General features: G+C 39.3%; 2 protein-coding genes across 7 annotated transcripts in view; both read left to right on the forward strand.

The window, feature by feature from the left end:
- Positions 1 to 21,763, forward strand: part of LOC145492241 (uncharacterized) — a 629,788-nt gene that overhangs the window by 197,136 nt on the left and 410,889 nt on the right. For all 6 annotated transcript variants that reach the window (XM_081471602.1, XM_081471598.1, XM_081471600.1 and 3 more), the window contains exons 7-13: positions 15,976 to 16,254; positions 17,120 to 17,389; positions 18,289 to 18,543; positions 19,271 to 19,540; positions 20,021 to 20,272; positions 20,647 to 20,913; positions 21,259 to 21,507. In XM_081471602.1, coding sequence (XP_081327728.1) covers positions 15,976 to 16,254; positions 17,120 to 17,389; positions 18,289 to 18,543; positions 19,271 to 19,540; positions 20,021 to 20,272; positions 20,647 to 20,913; positions 21,259 to 21,507 — 1,842 coding nt within the window. The remainder of the gene's footprint in view (positions 1 to 15,975; positions 16,255 to 17,119; positions 17,390 to 18,288; positions 18,544 to 19,270; positions 19,541 to 20,020; positions 20,273 to 20,646; positions 20,914 to 21,258; positions 21,508 to 21,763) is intronic.
- LOC145492342 (uncharacterized) lies at positions 8,436 to 10,325 on the forward strand. Its single transcript, XM_081471783.1, has one exon. It carries the CDS (start codon positions 8,579 to 8,581, stop codon positions 10,082 to 10,084), a length of 1,506 nt encoding a protein of 501 aa, XP_081327909.1. The 5' UTR covers positions 8,436 to 8,578; the 3' UTR covers positions 10,085 to 10,325.

Here is a 21,763-nt window from a genome sequence, read left to right on the forward strand (position 1 = left end):
CGTACACTGACCACATCAGTTGGGGCTGGCATCTCCAAGACAGCCTTGATCTTTCCTGGATCTGCTTTAAGACTGTCCTTCGAGAACAGATGACCCAGGAAGGGAGCTTCTTCACACCGCACTTTCACTTTGCCCTTGTTCAGCTTGATATTCTGCTTACGGTATGATCGAAATCTGCGAGCGCAGATGTTGATCGTGATCTACTAACGCTTTATCTTCTGTTTAGTATTCACCAAAAACTAGGATGTCATCGTGACTGGCCATGGTGCGGACGCCCTTTAAGCCCTCTAGGGCGTGGTTCAATTTTCGCTGGAACTCGTTTTGGAGCTGTGCAAAGCCTGAAGGGAAGGCGACGCCAACGAAATCTTCCAAGGGGTGAATGGAGACTTGTAAGGCGTGAGCAGTCCTCATCGAGTTCAACATGCCAGAACCCATTCTTAGCGTCTACGGCTGAGAAAACGTTTGCCCTTTAAAGCTCTGGAAGTACCTCATCTATGGTTGGAGTTGGGTAGTGGCTTCACCTTAACACTCGATATTTTCAGGTCTTTGGGTTAAATGTACACTCGAATTTGTCTATTAGGCTTCGGTAAAGTTACAAGACTTGAAACCCATGGGGTAGGCTCAGTAACTTGCACTATGATACCAAGGCTCTAAAGACGATCCACTTTTTCCTTCAGTTTACCCTTGAGCGCTATAGGAACTCTCGGCTTGGTGAATGAACCACTGGCGTAGCACCCTCTTCGACTTCAAGTTTGTACTGACCCTCAAACTTTCCAGTATCCTCGAAGACATCAGGATAATCCTTTGGGAGTTGTTGAGCAGTGAAGCAAGCTTGGCTGGCGTTGACTGACATCACATTGTAATGTTGAACTCTAACCAGGTCCATCTGCTGCATTGCTTGGTTTCCCAGGATTTGTACGGCTCTTTCACTCTCGACAACTACAAAGGCCACATGGTAAGAGTTTAGGGTTCAGTAGCTCCCTAGTGCACGTATCCAGAGACATTATTATTGTATCGCTGTACATTGTGAGCCATTTCCTGGTTCGTTCCTATTCTCAAGGTACTTTGCGGCTAACAGGTTACAATTCGCTTCACTATGCAGCTGAAACTTTACGGTCAATTTACCAAGGCTTATTGTAGCAAACAGCTCTCACGCACACTCATGATCACTTGCAGCATGGACACTGAGTATTTCACTTTCATCCATTGACTCGAGTTTGAGGGGGTATTCATCGGCGCTTTCGCTCTCTGTCTCAAACTACCACGTTTACGTTTCCCTTAGCCATACACTGAGACGCGAAGTGATTCATAATTCCATAGGCCGAGCACCTCTTGCCAAACGCAGGACAACTTCGCTTGCCGATTCGATGTTTTCCAAGGCAATATTTGCATCCTTTTTTTTCTTTACGATACGCGTCGTGCACAGGACTTTCATTTTCATGCCTGTCGTTCTCCGAATTTTCACGCATTTCGACGCTTTCTCGCCCTTTATCCGCCTTCTCACGCCTTTTGTTGTCAAATCCTCTACCACGCTTCATTTGATATCTGAACGAATTTACATTTTTGCATTCTTTCAAGGTTTTACTTCGTTTTTTGTACAATTCGGCTGATATACAGCCATCAAGGCTTCGTTTTCAGATCAAGACATGGATCCTTGAGGAGGTCTCCGGATTACGGAGCTGCTTTTCCTGAATTCCGCAGATTATCCGGTCTCTTACCAGTGAATCTTTGAAGTCGCGAAAGTTGCAAATCGTCGCTAAAAGCTTCAAATCTGTAATTAACTTTTCTAACGATTCGCCTGGGTTTTGAAATGCGAAAAGAACTTGTACTTATTAACAGTTTCGTTTTTCTTCGTATAACAATGTCCGTCTAATGCATCCATAATCTGCTTCAAATTTCGTTCGCCAGCGCTACTTGATTTCTGACAGCTGGAAGAGAAGGATGCAAGAAATAGAGTTGAACATGGATTTAGTAATGTGTGGCAGAGGGTCAACGAAGGTGAAGCTGTTTTTGTATTTGGTCGGGAATCTGGGACGAGAAATTTATAGTAAGATGACATTCGAAAAACCCAAACACTCCTTGTGCTGCCGCTCGGCTGTCCCTCTTCCGCTGAACCTTCCGCTCTAGGCTGTTATTGGGTCCGTAAGATCACTTCTGACACCATGTTTCAACAAGTAGACTATTCAACAACGTACCACAAGAACGAACTAATTGTTTATTTTGACAGTCGTTCTTCTTTATATATACATCATAACGAGGCTAACGTGCACCCTAGCACCCAGGCTACCGGCTAGCCAACGTAGCCCATCGGCTAGCCAAGCTAGCCTTCCATATGAAATACCGCCTAGTTCCGTCAATCTTCTCTTTTATTGTTAATTGATATTGTTACCTAAAACTACCGCCTGAGGTGATGGACTTTCTTTCACGGCCATATCATTGAGAATCTTACCTATGTTTCAAACGTTTTTGGTACATGATTTATCTCCACATGGTAGGTATTCGGAAATTAGCGCCAGGTTTCTTATTGTTCCTTCTTTACTACGGTCTGATAACAGTACATAGCTTTGCTCAGCTCTTTCCTTCTTTCCTCTATAACTGGATGGTTTTGGTTTGATAATTTGATAATTTGATAGTTTGACAATTTGGCCCTGAGGGGGTCACTCCCCAACGTTTTTGCTTGGGGTATACGGGCCGAATTTTAAAACCTGTACCCTATTTCAGACCAACACCCTTAAATACGGGGTATCGTATTTTCATACGATACCCCGTTTCAGACCTCTAAAATTAGTCCGCGGCTCCAATATATAACAACAGCTAACCAGAATTAGCTTCCATTTGCGTTAACATATGGGAAGGGCTAAAATGCCGCCCGGGTTGATGATGAAAAAAAAAAAAAAAAAAAAAAAAAAAAACTCTTTGTAAACCAAATACCCAATGACAAGCCAGAGTGAAAAAACATGCCCAATTTTAGACCAAAATGGTCAAAATCTATACCTTTTTCAGGCCAAAGCTACTCCGAGACAATACCCTTTGGGGCCGTACATACCTATAAAACCCTAAGTAAAGTAGTGCCCCTCCCGGTAGATTTGACCTACATATAAGCCTCATGTAGTGCCGAGACTTCTGAGCCGCTCTGAGCTACTTGCGTAATACGTTTCTGAAGGGAAGAACAGCGGCAAATATAATACGGGTGCCGAAACTTTTGATTTTCAGGGGCAAAAAACCTCAGCAAACCTGGGTAGGATAACGCGGAAAACCTAGCGTTTATCTAAAATACAACATATTTGTATTACACCACACGGTAATCAGTCACTGTATTACGTCTTGTCCCGCTGTGGCTTATAGGGCCTTCAGACGATTCTTTTCTGGAGACTTCTTGGCGGCCTGTAGTATACCATGGGCAGCTTCATCATTTTATTTTAATTTAAGACGCGTTTTAATTGGAGTGGAGTAAATGTTTGCGGCGAACGCTTTATGGGAACTTTATTTTAGCGGGAACAGTTCCTTGCGGATCGTGGAAAAAATACCGCAAAAATCGGAAAAATTAGAATTCACAAACATTTTGTGCCACACAGTTAGGTTCGTACATACGGGTTATTGACCAAGCGTAAGGTCAAGATGGCTGGATATTGGCCAAGTTTTTTAGCGTGTTTCTGGACCGAGACTTCGTCTCGGTCCAGAAACAGCCAATAACCAGCCATCATGAACGAACAAGTTTGGTCAATAAAGGATTTATTGTATGGGATAAAACACCAAAAACTGATCTTTTTACTTGTTTATCTTCAAGGACTGAAAGGGAAACCAGTGCAATGGCGCGTGCACCTTTATCCTGTTTGGGTGAAAGCAGAAATATCATCATTTGATTGGTTTACATTTTTGACGAGTAAATGTCTAACTTCTGAAAGGAATTAACAAATGTACGAAACCGCTGAAACTCCTCGAAGCAGTTTTTTGAACCTCAAAAATATCTCAAAATGGCTTCAATTTTCAGCACTTAGGTGAGAATGTCCCCGAAGACCGCGTGAAATCACAAAAATGTGGCACATGCTTGAAAATTTGATTTCCCTCATCTTTCGCTCAGAGATCCCCATGACGAGTTGATAAACGCGGTATATCTGGTTTGTTCAGATCTACTTTTGTTTTCCAAACAAATTGCAAAAATTGTACATGATGCCAACAGTTACAAAATGGCGGAGATTAGTGCGCCGAGTATCAACACCAGAACTTCGCTCCTGAAAAGTGCAGAAGCAAGTTCGCTTTTCTTCTTTTTGTGTATTTGTATTGGAGGTATTGGCAAATTATTTAAGCTATCTAATTTTAAATTCACGACGCGTGTTTAAAAATCACCAATATTTTATGGTTTCAGAATCTAATTTTGGAGCATTTTTTCAAGACACGTTTTCCCTATGCGGTATAACTCCGAATCACTCGAGATTAAAGTTGTAATTAATGGAAATGTTCTTATTTTCAAGGATAGAAAGATTAATTTGGGGCTTTTAATTACTGCACGGAAAAATGCACGCTCTATCTCAGGAAAATCGCTACCTCCAGGTGTCAACAACTGCAAATACCGTAGAATTCCGAAAGTAACGCCCCCCCCCCCCCCGAAAGTAACGGCTCCCCGAAAGTAACGTTAATCTTTTACCTTTCTATTAAATCCCGAAAGTAATGATCCCCCCGAAAGTAGCGGCCCTTTCAAAAATGACAACTCAAAAACAATAAAATCTGTTGTGTTGAATGTAACGCCTGTTTCAAACAGTACGGTAAGTGCTTAGAAATACAACTTGGCAGTGAATTGAATAATTTCCTATTTCATTTATAGCAAATGCCAATCAGTGGTCTTTTGTGTGTATTTTCAAAATCGATTCAAAAGCATTGCATAAAATAACTACCGGTGATAACGTACCCTACTAGGGTCGTACTACAAATAAAATGTGACCAATTCTCGCTATTTGGATCAACTCCAATTAATCAAGCAGTCTTTTAAATATTCGCTCATTTCATCTTTATCGGTACCTGTACCGGTGTTTAACGTAACGTAACTGGAACTGGATAAACTTCGGGCTGTCGATCGTAAACTGTATACGGTAGTCTAATCTTCGTCGTGGAAACATATTTGTTCTACATCGCTGGAATGTCCAACTGAATAGTTTTAAATTTCATACTTACAGATCAGGGCTGTATGTGCCAGATACGGTATGATCAGAGTCAAATAATACAGTATTTAGTTCCCGTATAATATGAACGCTACTTTTCATTGTATTGTACACACGTTTGGCGCCTTTTTTTTTGTTACAGTATGCTTTGGTAATAAATACGTAACGCCTGATCGCAGGTTAATACGTAACCTGAATAACCTTTTCATACGTATCAAGTAACGTGTCTTCTTTGTGTAAAATGACTGCCCAATTACAAACGTTTTTTAACCATCCGAAAGTAACGGCTACCCGAAAGTAACGGCTACCCGAAAGTAGCGGCTCCTTGGGCCTGCTAAATCCGAAAGTAACGGGGGCCGTTACTTTCGGAATTCTACGGTAATCAAATTAGAGTCTCTGCTGTCGAAACAAAATTCCAAGCAAATCTTAGTTCTTAGCATCCTATTATCATCCTGTTAAATAAAAATCAAACTGTTATCATCGCATCGACCATATTTTACCAAATGACACAATAAACAAGCATACCGTTCGGCTCTTGCACGAAACATCCTAGTTTTTGTCAGATTTAACCATATTTGAAATTCGTACGGCTATAGTAATTGAGATAACTTGACTGCATGATATGGAACGACGATTGAATTATTTATAGCTGCAGGTAAACAAATTTTGAAGTCCGAAGACGCGCATTTCGCAGAGTCTAGTCCAAGATAATAGGTCGCTCATGTTTGTCACGCAATGAAACTAAGTGCACAGGACACCCAATAAAACCAAGACTATTCTGTGGTAGTATGACTGCGTCTACACGTATCGGCTTGAAACTAAACTCCCCAGCTGAGATAGACATGACTAGATAGCTGGTCAACATTTTTTATGATAAGATTATGCAATTACGCTCAATTTTATGTTTTCACATGTTTGCAAACATGATATAAATCAGGAATGGGCTCCTGATGTTTTGACTGAATACACATTAAACCCTGTTATTTCTTTATATTTATCAATTCGCAGTGGCGGATCTAGGGAAGGGGCTCGGGTAAAATCGCAGAAGGAAGAAAAGCCGGCAGGGCAAGCAAAAAAACCCAGGCCCCCCTCCTTAGCTCAAGGTCTGGATCCGCAACTGATTTGTATCACTGAGACCCTAATGACGAGTGCCGTAAGATTTGGGATGATTAGTATATAGTGCTCACCTCTACTGGCCAAAGCCTTGATATCGGGGCTCCTCCCAGGGGATGGAACTTAGAGGCCGGGAAAAGAAAATATTATCCAACAGATTTTCTTGCGCAAACACCGTGCACACAATACTGAATGGTACCATCGGCCAAATAGCTACACCCAGTCTAATTTGATGGCCCGGCCTGAACCGGATTCAATCGACGAAACCAAATCAGGAAAACTGTATTTACAGGCTGCGACAGTCAGTGCTTGTTAAGAAGTTCTTGTGTTGATACTCGGCGCACTAATGTCCGCCATTTTTGAAGTGGTTGGCATCGAATTTTCTGGAAAACAAAAGTAGATCTAACCAAAAAATTATACCACGTTTATTAACTCATCATAGGGTATCTTTGAGCGAAATATGAGGGTAGTCATTTTTTGGTGCCACCTCTCACTCGGTCACGAAAACAAGGCGCTCCTAAGTTCTAACGAAGGTTTAACCATTAGAGCAAGACATGTTCAAATCTTCTTGAGAGTTTGAAGTTGTCTCTCTCAACAACGTTCGCATTTGAACCTCTTTTGTTCAAGGAGCGTTGAAGATTTCGTTGAAAGACGTCAAACTGACAGGCTAATACTGTGCTGTCTAACTTCTTCACGATTTCATGAGCATTTGCACAACAGCTGGTATTTGAAGTTTTATAGCGGAGCTCCGGCAGCCCGAAAGGCCACCAAGCGGAGCCCCATACTCATATAGGAAAGAAAAGGAAACCCATGAGTTGATTTTCTCATGGTTATCAGGGCTAGCGGTATTGCTTGCGGGCGCGTACCCACAATGGCGACGACGACGACGACGGAGTCGCGTAACATGGCGGCCATACTTCATAATGGTAATTGAACTGAGTAGAGTGCAATTTGGTCTGAAATCATACGCGTGATTTCAAAATCGAACGAGCACGCAGCGCGAGTTCGATTTGAAATCACAAGTATGATCTCAGACCAAAATTGCACTCTACTCAGTTCAATTGCCACTTTATTAGATCCATTTTGAAATCGCACAATTATATTGCCTTAAATCTTGGATTTTTGGTGTATTGTTACAGTAGCCGGTTTGTTAAAAAAAAAGAGGAACCGGAAACGCCTTTACGTCTCATTTAGTATGCAAACGATGTCATGTGACGAAAACTCATTCGAGCATGACAAAGAAACAAGCTGTTCTGAAGTCAAAACGAAAATAGTCTACTTCAGGTACAAAAGTTCAATTCTCGTCGCCTGAATCAATTATGGAAAGCCTTCCTTTCTTCTCTGGTTGAAGCTGAGACTTTTCATTGTCTTTGGAGAAGGAATTTGAAGGTGCATATCCTGTGTAATTCTGCGATCGATTTCTTTTGAGTTGTGAAACTCCCTCGAGTGCCCGATGCCCAGTGGATAGTAGGTTTTTTTTCTTGTAAATACCGTTCAATGGCATGATTTAACGGAGTCCAGCTCGTTATCATCTCCGTTTCTTTTTGTGACCTCGACGTAGGACTCAATACTCAGGACCTTGTCAAGTTGTCTTGCGGCGGCATTTGTTTTAAGATGTTTTCAAGATGGCGAGATTGGCACCGGCTTCGTAAGATGTTCGTTCATTCACTATTTTGTGCAGTGTGGCGTATTTTGGCTATGTTTATTCACAGCGACAGAGTTGAGCTCTTTTGTTGCTTCGTTTGAAACTACCAGAAACCTGGAAACATCTACCTTCTTGAGACGGCTCTGAATTTGTTGTTGTGTGGTTTTCGTTTGTTTATGTTTTACTGGACTCGGTATCACACGGATCTTGAGCAGATGTTGAAGAAAAATCACCAAAATATTCGTCAAAATGGACACTGAAAATTGGAAACTTCCCTTAAAGTAGGTCTTCAGCCTGAAGGAGCTCATAATCGTCATTCAGAAACTGTAATTAATTAAATTCGTCAATTTTTTTGGGAAAAAACTACAATAACAACAAATTTTGGCAATAGTAGTTGCAAAATTCTCCACACAATGGCTTTTTGCCTTTCATTTCCCTGAGATTTTATTGATTTCTTTAAACTAATCTTGAAATCTGATTGGTTGTTTTGTTTTACTGCCATTCTCATTTAACAATAAAGATTAGCGAAAAAACTGAGCAACGACGTTTCGGTGTCATCCTGGCACCATTTTCAAGTTAAAAAATATTTGTGCGAAAAGTAAACTAATTTATACCAATGGTAGAGGTGCGAAATTGAATAAATTAAGATTAAGATAGCTGTTCAATGAATCTGAATCTTGAATCTGTCGTGCGCAAAATTCTCCCAAAACAGATTGCCGACTCAGTTTGCCCGAAAGGATCACGACTCGCCCATCTTTATGGTCTGCCAAAGACTCATAAAGAAAAACTGGCGATGAGGCCCATTCTATCCGCCACAAGTACTTACAACTTCGCCCTCGCGAGATGGCTCGACGATAAACTGAAGCCCCTGTCGATCAACAGCTACACAATATCTGACACATTTTCCTTCGCTGATGAGATTCGCAATCTGAGCCTCAACGAATCTGACATCCTAGTATCTTATGATGTCTCTTCGCTATTTACGAACGTCCCACTACAAGAAACCATCGAGATCCTTGCTGATAGAGCTTTTGTTGACAACTGGTTCAACAAAACACACCATCTAAACATCAGCAAAGCTGATCTAATTGAACTGTTGTCAGTAGCAACAAAGGACCAGCTATTTCAATTTAACGGTCAACTCTACCAACAAATTGATGGAGTAGCGATGGGCTCTCCCTTGGGTCCCCTAATGGCCAATACTTTTCTTTGTTCTATCGAGGAAAAGCTACAAAACGAGAACAAGTTGCCAGACTTCTACAGACGCTACGTGGATGATACACTAGCCACAATGAAAGACATACCAACCGCAGAAGCCTTTCTGAAGACTTTGAACAACTGTCATCCATCCATATCCTTCACCATGGAGATCGCATCTAACGGTAAGCTACCATTTGTCGGCATTGAAATATGCAAGAAGGGCTGCAAGCTGGTAACAAGTGTTTACCGTAAACCCACAAACACTGGTCTCCTCTTACACCACCAAAGTCATGTCGACAACCGCTATAAAAGATCTTTAGTTAAAACCATGTTAAACCGTGCTTACTGCTTGTCCTCAACATGGGAACTATTCTCAACAGAATGCGAACGCCTTAAACTGATCTTTTCTAACCTCAAGTACTCAGATTCTCTTGTGAACTCCACCATCACCCGTTTCGTTAATTCAGTGATGTCACCAGACACAAGATCGACGCCTCCAACAGAGAATATCTACCGCATTGTCCTGCCTTTTAAAGACCAGAAATCAGCGGACATAGTAAAGAAACATCTCTCGGACTTGAGTAATAAACTTGATCACAAACTACAGCCGGTGTTCAGAAGCCGTAAAATTGGCGATGATCTCAAAGTACAAGAGCCAAAACCACCTTTGATCAATCAACAGTGCGTTGTTTATAACTATATATGTGATCTGTGTGATGCAGAATACGTCGGTTACACTAGCCGTCATCTTTACAAGCGCATTGAGGAACACCGATTTACCGCCATCGGAAAACACCTTCAAAATGAACACCGAGTTGATACAGTTGGTGACCTGACTAACAACTTTAAGATCCTAAAGAAATGTCAGGGAAAGTTCGATTGCTTGATCCACGAAATGTTGTGGATTCGCAAGAAGAAACCGAGCCTTAACACACAGTCAGACTCCATTCGCGCAAAAGTATTTGTTTAGGCTTTGAACAGACACTGAACTCATTACCAGTGTTTGACACCTCATTGGAATGAACATGAACATTGAACAGCTATCTTAATCTTAATTTATTCAATTTCGCACCTCTACCATTGGTATAAATTAGTTTACTTTTCGCACAAATATTTTTTAACTTGAAAATGGTGCCAGGATGACACCGAAACGTCGTTGCTCAGTTTTTTCGCTAATCTTTATTGTTAACTGTATTTCCAAATTTAATCTTATAAGCCATTCTCATTGGCTGAGAAAAAGATGCGATTTAGAACAAAAAATAGTGCGATTCGGGAATAAATCGCACCACTGAGAGCCGATCAGATTGCAAAGATCAGCAGTGATTTCAAAATGGATTTAATAAAAATAATTTATTATATGGCTTTGGCTTGTGGCCGATATAACGCGCGCTCTGATTGGCTAAGAGCGAGATCTGAGCGGTCATTATGCAGCCGTAATGCCCACGGGCCGATTACGGATTATGCAAATTGGGAAGAGCCCGGCTCTGAAAATTCAAGCGCATTGAAACGATGAAAACCGATTAAAAACAGTAAGAGAAAGTAAGTAGCTAAAAGTTTAGAGATTTTTCCATAATAAAACTAATATAGAAGTCGTTTTTGACTCACCAGCCGGTAAGCTTGGCGGGCACTAGTGAAAAACAATCAAAGTTTGCCGAGTCTTAAGTAAAGCTAAAATCGCTGAGTGAAAGACATCATAGGCAGATCTGTCGTGCATCCTAAGCAGAACACCACGAAGAAACGTATAAGTTATCATCTTAGTCACAACAGTTACGGAAATATTGAACTCCGTCACAATTCTCATCGAATAGATTCCCTAGCCCCTCGCTTTAACACAAGCAAGTGTAAATCAGCTTCCCTTGAGGATCATCAGATGTAAACAATCGGGCGGTTTCTGTCGGTAGCAGTGTTTCTGATAACTGCAGGATGTTTTAGACGTTCACAAGGCTTGAAAAGTTCATCCATAAAGCCCAGAATAAAGAAGGCGGAGATATGTTGTCGAAAGCGAATGCGAAGATCGAGTTATTCTGAGCAATTCATTCTTAAGCATTAGTTGGTTTGAACTATTTTGAAGAACTTTCTTTCTTTTCTATATGCGTTGACGTTTCGCCACAAAAGTCGGAAAAACTCCCCCGTCAACTTGTGGCACCACGATACTAAAATACCTTTTTGAGGCTGTGACAATCACTTTTCCCGTAAACAAACGTGTGTTTTTAACGGAATACGTAATGCAGTGGTTAAGTTCACTGTATAGTTTTGCACTGGGTTTGAGACGATGAATGAATCGGTAAACGCGCGCATCGCCGGATGTAAATTGACGACTTCCGCTCGAATAATTTTTTTCTTTTCCTTAATTCATGAGCCATATAATAAACAACTTAATAACCTCGACTGTTCGGTCGTTACGGGAAAATCTCAAACTGAGGCCTTGCCGTATTGACCGAGCGATAGCGAGGTCAATACGGTAGGCCGAGGTTTGAGATTTTCCCGTAACGACCTCACTCTCGGTTATTAAGTAGTCAAAGTTGACAGAGATAAGCAGCCTTGGTTTACCGTGTACTTAAATTCTTTGCTATCGGACATCCACGGTATGATCAATTGACACCTGTCAAAACAAGGTATCCGCTGACCAGTATTACGTGACGATATCGCGGGCTCAAGTTTACAGCTCATCGAGGTCGAGTGTTTTTCCAAAGTTGACCGCTGACCAAGTGCTGGTATTTGATTGGATCGCGGGCTCATGCCAGGCTAACTTGTTGAAAACAGGGCAGGATTGTTCGGAAGCCGGTTAACGCTAACCCAGGATTAAAAGTTAACCGAATTTTAACTTTTTCTTCCATAGAAATGTTTTTTGCTGCTTTGTTTTCTATATATAGTGATTATTAAACCTCAAAACAGAAGGCCAAACAATATACAGAAAACCTCACCGCAAAGTTACAAAACTCAAATCAAAATTCTACCTTTTCCTGGGTTAGCTTAATTTGGTTCTGAACAACCCGGCCCAGGAGCTACGCTTTTAGGCTGGCCTAAATCTCTATATTATTATGTTGATATACACCATGTGTTGTATCTTCTGTATAAATAAAGGAGCCGACGAGACGATGTTCTTAGCGCAATTCCTTTGAAATAAAATCAAACGTCAAAATTCTCTGAAAATTATTGGGTTGCTAATAACTTGCCTACATCATAATAATATGATAATAATCAAGTTTATATTGTTGGTAAGTGGTGGTGTGTTTCTTTATAGAAAAGAAATTGTGGTTACTGCCGATCCCTTTAGTGTATCATCGCATTCATAGATACTGTTTTTAATCAAAAATCAAACCACAGTGATAGACAAAGGGTTGCCACAGTTTGCCAGATATGACACCTATTAATAAATCAGTTTAGCTAAAAAAATCGCTCACAATTCTGCAGTTTTTGAGAGTGATCACGTGATGCGCCACTCGATCAATCAGTTTTCATAAATTTATAGGGGCAAAAGAGAGCACACCAAGTTTTAAAATTAAGGAATTTTGATCTTGGTACCGAACAAATCTGACCAGAGATATAGCTGTGAGCAGACTCTTCTTTCAGTTGCCACGCAAAGAGCCTGCTCGTTGGTTATATTTGATGCGTTATTTCACGAAGAATACTACGTTAACTTGCTTGTAACACAAAAGTCCTTTATTAGAAAGGCAAAAACGCACGATATGTTACGTTATATTTCGTAGGAAACTATTTCAGTGTTCAGGTAAGCGTCAATGAACTGTAACGCGCACGCCAGCTGAATGGAAACTAAGCTTGCTGAAAAACCTATATCGCCCGGATCATTTTACCTTGGGTGGTTTGTTCTCCGTTACAGATCACGTGATATTCCGCAGGGGAATTTTTCTTTTATCCATCTAAAAAATTTTCATTCACATACACGGGACCATTTGAAAATTTAAAATTAATATTCCTCAAGGGTATCATCACATGCTCTAAAATGGGAGAACAAACCGCCCAAGCTAAAACGGTCTATTAACGAAAGAAGTTAAGCGTTTTAAATGTTTTTCTAAAACTCAAAATAATTCATCAAGTTTCAACAAAGGAAATCATGACCGTGACGGTGTTTGGATACCTGATCTTAATTAGCATAGATTTTTACGATTTTAATTCTCCCTTTTCTTTCTTTTTTTTTCGATTAAGAAAATGTATCACACTCAAGACAGGGTTTGACCACATTTCCAAACATTTCGAAGTTCGTTAAAAATACTTTGTTACGCGTCGTATTTTCAACTCTCTTTTCAATGTTTGGAAATAAGGTCAAACACGATCTTTCGTGTTCGATATACTACTTTGTTGCGTTCGATAGAACGCAGTTCTAATCGGGTAATAGAGGAAAATCGAGTTTTCCTGCCTGTATCTTTCTATGGACACCAATTTGGCCCTCCGAACAGGACTGAGGTACAAAACGCGGACTAAGTCTGATTACGGACTGGGTGTGAAACGAGGACTCAGGTATAAAACGCGTATTGTGGGCTAAGTGCGGCCTACCGACTGCAGTCCGTGTTTTATACTAACCGGTCATAACTAATATTACGTAATACATGCATAAACAAACCCTCTCGTATGCACGTGCTTTTCGATCATTTCATTTGTTTTCGCCCTTGCTGGAGGGAGGCCAATTTTACGTCTACCCAACAGCTCAGACACGAAATGCTAGTTGTAGAATTTTTGCTTTTTTAACATACCAAACCTACCATAACTCGAACGCACTCTTTAATCTAAGATTACTTCTAGTATAAGACGTTAAGAAATGAGCTCGGAGTTAAGCTGAAAGATGCGTTTTTATGGAGCACGCTTAGCTTATAGCTCCGCTGATACTTGGTGATCTTTATTATAAACAATGTAGATGAATTTGGTGTACACAAGTAAATCAAGACAATTGTTGGATTAATTTTGGAACTCAACGACCAAAATGTTAGCTAATGTTGTGGAATTCATTTGTTGTTCTCGTCGTCTTTGTTGAGTTGTGAGTTGTGAGGTCCGTGACTTTCTTTATTTCGCACCGGAACGTTTTAGATTTTACACCAAGGTCTTTCTAGTGTCATGGTTAGAAATTTTTTTTCAGGACAGACGTCTTTAAGTTACCAGATCTTCTTTATTTTCTTTATTATTGTCAGTGTCGATGGTATTCTGTCTCAGACAATGAAAATTCAATAAGTTTGCCCATTATGTTATCTTTAATTCTTAGAGGTTAATTGAGAGCCAAGAAAACGGGTCTGGATTTCGAATGTTAGTGGAACCCGAGTCTAAATTTCTAGTTGATACTCACCATCCAGGTCCCGTCGTTTTTAAATTCGGGGACAATAGCTCTTATGAGGATTACCACACCCGGACAATTACACCATACAAATCAATTTCCTTCTTTTGGCCGTTCGTTCTAGCTCCTTTCCCCAGTATTCCACAGCCTCCTAAAGATATGCTATGTTTTGTTCTTGTTTTTTTGTGACAGCCTAACGGTGCAAACCCACGATATAGCCTATACCGGTGGTGTAGACTGTATTGTAGATTGTGTGACGCTCGACTTTTCCCTCGTGGAAACGGAAAATGTAAACGGAACTAGACAACGGCAAATGAACACAACTTGGGGAACTCAACGCTGAGCAACTCGCTTGGCTAGCTTGAGGGTAAAAATCCGTCGCTAATTTCTGGATACCAGGATCTGCGGCAACTGGAATTCGGACAGACCATTAGGACTCTCACAGAACTTCACTTTAACGTACCTTTATTCCTGTTCTTGAGATAAATCGAAGTCTACATCCGAGAGTAGACTCAGAGTAGACCCGAGTATAAATCGAAGTGTAGTTACAATATAATTTGATTTATAGTAACGATTACATGCATGATTCTTACATAGGCTAGATAAACAATGAATGTTACACACGAGTTCAAATAAGTAAACACAACACGTACATTTTACATGTCAGGATCGCAATATGCTCAAAACGTCGTTGAGAACCAATACTGTTTATATTTTTGCAATCCAGCTGATAATGGTCCGCGTGGCCAACCATGTTATCTGTACTGATTTTAATTATTCCTACATGATTTTCATGGCTGTTTATCAAATGCAAGTGTTAACTGGCTTCTGCAGTCGCATGGAATAGCGCCCTCCCCCCAAACCTTTCACTTAATTTTGATTTTAATTTTAATTAAAGGACGTTCTTCAACGACCCTATTATTGAGAATCTAACCTAATTTTTTCAGCACATGGTCTTCTGAAATTTTCCCCAGGTTTCTTGTCGTTCCTTCTTTGCTGAGGTCTGTTAAGAGTTTATAGCTTTGCTAATTTCTTGCCGTCTTTCTTTTACAACTAGAGGGTTTGCTTCGATAATATGACCTCAGTATAAACTTTGTGTTACCGAGCCGGAGTATTGAGCCGCTCTGAGCTACCCGTGTGATAATTACCTGAACGGTCAGCAAACATCATGTACGTGCCCAAACGTTTGGCTTCTCAGGGACAAAAAATCTTTACCAAATTTGGGTGGGATAACGGAGGAAACTATCTAGGTCTAGTACAGTAAGTTATCTACCTGCCTAGCTGTAATTTGTAATTCTCTTAGCGTCATTCGGTTTGTAGACCACACATTTATTTTTGGGAGTATCAGCTGCTTGCTCTTCCTCGTTATGCTCATGGTGGGTAAAAACTTTAGGCGTAAATTAGTTTCAATTCACGTCTTTTCTTCTCTTGATCAAAAAAAAAAAAAAAAAAAAATTGAAAAGTGTTTGGAATCTATTTTCCTCCTCACTTAGTCTATTATATTAAGATTAGTGTATTCGTGTGCTTTTCAAAACATATCTGCAGCTGGATTGACTATTCATTACATTGTTTTTTAGTTGAAACCAGTTTTACCAGCAGTCCAAGCAGTCCTAGTGGTGACCAGACTGCCAATGAAGGTTCAAATCTGACTTTGTTTTGTAACGCAACTGGTAAACCAACTCCAAACGTTACTTGGACCAGAGTATTAAAGAATGGTAGAGATGGCGATGTAGTGTTCTTTGGAAACCCTTGGGTTATTGTAAACATCAGTAGAACTGCTACTGGAACATACCGCTGCACAGCTTACAATGGAATTGGAAATCCCGTGAACCATTCGCTTTATGTCAATGTTACTTGTAAGTACAAGCATGCATTTCATATAGGCGAAATAAATAACTATTATGTACTTATGCAGTCTTCTTTCAGGTGATGATCAGATTCTTTTTCGTTGTTTTGTGCGAAAAAAGGAGAAATACTCGAGGAGAAAAGCACTGATTAATACGGAAAGATTTTTATACAATATTTGTATTAAAAGTGGTTTACTTATACTAAGTGAAGTTAAGAAGGGTGCATGATTTTGTTACTATGGAACAAGGCACGTACAACGAGGTTTTATTCTTCTTATACATGCTAGCTATGTTATGTTAAGAGTTAAGATTACTCCACTTTCATCATTAGTTAACCAAAGCAAAATAGGAAACGAAAGCTCAAAACTAAAAATATCAACAGAACATGATATAACGGTAACACAAAACAAATGAAATGGGAAAAACGCTAACAATGACATATCACAAGATCTTTTGAAAAGATTGTATATTGTTTCACTTGCTAAAGGTGTCATGGTGTCCTGTTATACTCTGCTGAGTTACACGCATCAGAAATTTTAACTCTTTGTCATAATCACATTTAACTATGTTTTGGCTACATGCTCTGTGACTAAAAATGTTTACTGTTTCATCTTGTGAAAAGAAGTATCTGCTAAGTGATATGCAAACACCAGCATGATTTTAATCAACCGCTACATTCAGCAGCAGGTTCAAAGAAGTCTCTGTTTGGCTTTGGAAACAGACAAACAACACTGGCCCAGCTGTTTATGATTTCAAATTGACAAAAATCAAAACGATTCTGGTGACCTATCTGTCGTTGAAAATTGTTATACTTTGGAAATGAAACACTTACGTCTGACATTTACATGTAACATGAGATCATCCTTTTCTGCAGATAAGCCAGATATGGTTACCATGGTAACTAACACAACTGAGAACAAAGACTGTTCTGATTTGTGGGTTAATTTTACGTGCATCTCATCTGAAGCCAATCCACCAGTTTATAACTATCTGCTCTCGGATGATGAAGATGGCTTCAATTTTAGTGAGAGTGGAAAATGGACAAAGAAGATATCACGAGGAGGAAAGTCTATTTACAACTGCATAGCATATCAACTTGTAGAAAATGTAACAAGCACAAACAATATCACTTTGACAGTGAATGGTAAGAAAATGAATGCTGATAAATGGTAATTTAACAAAATCTGTTATAATATAATAACAAGGAATTCTAATTCTTAAATATAATCTAAGGAATTCTAACGATAAACTTTTACTTAGTTATCCGCGTTTTGAATCAAAAGCTACACTAGGTGACCGTTCTTTTACATGTGCTGCACCGAAACTTTGGAATCCGCTACCATTTGACATAAGAAGCGCCAGTACTGCTACTATTTTTTAAGCCAAGCTAAAAACTCACCTTTTCCGTCATGTTTTTTTAATCATAGTTGTTTTTATTATTGTAAGTTTACTTTTAATTGTAATTTAAGCTTTTTAAAATCATTGTAAGGTTACTTTTAATTGTAATTTTAGCTTTTTAGCCTTTTGATTCCGTTTTTAATCTTGTCACGCGCATTTGAACATTTCATGAAATTTGCGAATTGTAAATTTTATTACTATTATTATTATTATTATTATTATTACATTCACCTTTTACAGCGTTTGTAATACGTCTCGTTAAACTGTTCTTTTCAAGTTTAAGCATTAAGTTCACCATAACAAGCTGGAACAATCATTTTCGTCGATAGTTCGTGTAGGCAAAATAGAAATATAGAATTACATCAGAGGGATATCTAGAAGTCTCTACTTCTTGTACAGAAAATGTGTCAACATTGTTTAGTGTTGTAACAAGAGTTTCCACTTACTAAGTCGGCCGGTTACAATTAAAGTTTTAACCCACAGAATTCACTATTTTTTAATCATCACAGTAGAAACTAAATAAACGTTACAATTTGGAGGTACTCGAGATATCTTTTCCCCAGCTAATAAGCTTACAAATTCTGTTCGTTCATTTAGTTGTGTTAAACCCTTTTGGTTTAAATGGCTTTTTATTTTTGTTTTCAGTTCCACTGGCTATGGAACAAGCAGAGAATAAAACTGTCCAGGAAGGTGACAATGTGAAAGTGTACTGTAATATTACTGCAGGCATTCCTGATCCAACTGTTGTCTGGACAAAAGTGCAGGGTCGTGCCTATAACCCCACTGAGGGAAAATTACTGAACATCACTAACATTACCAGAGCTCAAGCTGGAGAATACAGGTGCACTGCAAAAAACACTTGTGGAGAGAAGTCTACAGTGACAAGCATTGATGTTCAGTGTAAGAAAATATTTCTGTCTCGGAACTATTGGTCTGATAGTTGCCCTATTGGAGATTTGCTGTTCTTAAAAATAGCATATTTGGTAGCTTCACTTCTCTGGAAAATATTTGTTTTAAGAGCATCAAATTTCCTCGTCCGCCAGTTCCTCGACAAAAAGCTTACCGTGTCGTTTAAGTAGATAATGGCAAAAACGAAAATCAATGTTAATTATTAACCAAAGCAAAATAGGAAGCGAAAGCTCAAAAATGAAAATATAAACATTACATGACATAACGGTAACATAAAACAAATGACATTGGAGAAGAAGATTGTATATCGTTTCACTTGGTAAGGTTGTCACGATGTCCTGTTAAATTCTGCTGAGTTACACGCATCAGGATTTTAACTCCCTGTCATAATCACTTTTAACTATGTTGTGGCTACATGCTCTGTGACGTATGTGACGGCGTTATCTGTGTAAAAAATAAATAACTAAATAAAATGACTGTTTCATCTTGTGGGAAGAAGTATCCGCTTAGAGATATTCAAACACCACCCTGATTTTAGAGAAGTCTCTCTTTGGCTTTTTAAACAGACAAACAACATTGGCCCAGCTGTTTATGATTTTAAATTGACAAAAATCAAAATAATTCTGGTGACCTTTATTTAGTTGAAGTTGTTATACTGTGGAAATGAAACACCGACGTCTGACATGTACATATAACATGATCTCATCCTTTTCTGTAGATCAGCCTGATAATGTTACCATGGTAACTAACACAACTGAGAACAAAGACTGTTCTGATTTGTGGGTGAATTTTACGTGCATCTCATCTGAAGCCAATCCACCAGTTTATAACTACCTACTCTCTGACGATGAAGATGGCTTCAGTTTTAGTAAGAGTGGATCATGGATAAAGAAGATATCAAGAGGAGGAAAGTCATTTTTCAATTGCATAGCATATCAACTTGTAGAAAATGTAACAAGCACAAACAATATCACTTTGACTGTGAATGGTAAGAGAATGAATTCTGACAAACGGCAATTCAACAAAATTGTTATACATTCACCTTTTACAGCGTTTATAATGCGTCTCGTTGAACTGGTCTTTTCAAGTTTAAGGATTAAGTTCACCATAACAGATTGAAACAATCATTTTCGTCGATAGTTCGTGTAGGCAAAACAGAACTACAGAAGAACATCAGAGGGATTTCTAGAAGCCTCTACTTTTTGTACACTCGGAAACTTTCAATTGTCAATATTGATTACTGTTGTAACAAGAGTTTCCACTCACTAAGTTGGCCAGTCACAATAAAAGTTTTAATCCACACAATTCACTATTTTTTAATCATCACAGTAGAAACTAAATAAAAGTTACAATTTGGAGAAACCTGAGATATTTGTCTCCCAACTAATAAGCTTACAAATTCTGCGTTCATCTAGTTACGTTAAAAAAAAACCCTTTAGTTTGAATAGCTTTTCATTTTTGTTTCCAGTTCCACTTGCTACGGAACAAGCAGAGAACAAAACTGTCCAGGAAGGTGACAATGTGGAATTGTACTGTAATGTTACTGGCATTCCTGATCCAGACGTAATCTGGACAAAAATCCAGGGTGGTGACTATAACTCGACTGAGGGACATTTACTGAACATCACTAACATCACCAGAGCTCAAGCTGGAGAATACAGGTGCACTGCAAACAACACTTGTGGAGAGAAGTCTACAGTGACAAGCATTGATGTTCAGTGTAAGAACATATTTCTGTCTCGGAACTATCGGTCTCATAGTTGCCCTATTTGCTGTTCTTAAAAAATAGCATATTTGGTAGCTTCACTTCGCTGGAAATTATTTGTTTCAATAGCATCAAATTTCCTCGTCCGCCAGTTCCTCGACAAAAAGCTTACCGTGTCGTTTAAGTAGATAATGACAAAAACGAAAATCAATGTTAATTATTATTGGAAGTGAATATATACACAACTTAAGCTAGCTGCCATGAAATCAAAGCCTGAGAAAATTTTCAGGCTTTAATTTCACAGCTGCTTAAGCTGTGTATATAACTGCGATGATCAATCATGTCTTCTGAATTATTATCGTTTAATTCCTTGGCTATCTTTCTTGTAGATCTACCTGAAAATGTCCGCTTAACTACAAATACAACAAGCAAAGTGTGTGCAGGAGTTGTAATACACTTCACCTGCACTGCTGAAGCCAACCCACCAGTACACACTTATTTGTTGTTTGAAAATGACACCGTGATTAAGAATATGGGAATATCAGGAGCCTGGATGAAAACGATGGAAACTGCTGGCGAGTTTGTGTTCAGATGCGAGGCTAATAATTCTATCCAAGGGATTGGAAAAAGTGGTAATACTACCTTTACTACTGATGGTAAGTTTGAATTTTTTCAACTATGTTGCATTTTGATCGCAGAAATCTACATGTATTTCAAATACCCAATGAGTGATAAAAAGATTACCATGTATAAGCAAGCCGGGAGTCGGAAGAAGATTGCTGGAAAACGCGAGGGAGATTTGAGATGTAGGGTAGGATTTTCCTGCTGCAGCTGTAAGGCACATCCTTGTATATCTGCATCATCTGGAAGATAAAAAATTCAGATTGTCTACAAAAGTCTGCTAATCAATCTTTTTTCTTACATTGAAGCACCGACCTAAGCGTATCTGATTCCATGCGAAGGACATGCATAAGAGACCTACATTTGATTGTATTTTACAGTCCCGGCATCTGTGGAGCAGGTCAACAATAAAGTCGTCAAAGAAGGTGGTAACGTTGAAGTATACTGTAATGTGACTGCAGGTATTCCTGATCCAACTGTATATTGGTCAAAAGTCGAGACTGGTGAGCATATTACGGGAAACCCATTGAACATCACTAACACCAGCCGAGCTCAAGCTGGAGAATACAGGTGCACTGCAAACAACACTTGTGGAGAGGACTCTACAGTGGTGGTCATTGATGTGCAATGTAAGAACATAACTAGACCTTTTACTTAGAAATTTCTTAATATTAAGTTTAACGAGAAGGCTAAAATTGCTGATCAGTCCACAATGTTGATGAAGTCGACGGTTATATTTGGCTGTGTATTTGAATGATTGCTATAAGAGAGTTTTCCTTTCCCTTGTAGCAAGTCTATAGGCCTAAGCAATGACACAAAGAGAAAATTACACGAGGGAGTAGGTTCTGAACTGGATTAGATGATTTCCGGCCATTTTCAAAGGGC

The sequence above is a fragment of the Orbicella franksi genome, chromosome 7 (genome assembly GCF_964199315.1).
Source record: "Orbicella franksi chromosome 7, jaOrbFran1.1, whole genome shotgun sequence".
Classification (NCBI taxonomy): domain Eukaryota; kingdom Metazoa; phylum Cnidaria; class Anthozoa; order Scleractinia; family Merulinidae; genus Orbicella; species Orbicella franksi.

What these genes read in the sequence shown, in the direction of transcription:
- LOC145492342 (XM_081471783.1), top strand. Translation starts at nt 8,579, where the DNA reads ATGAATCTGAATCTTGAATCTGTCGTGCGCAAAATTCTCCCAAAACAG.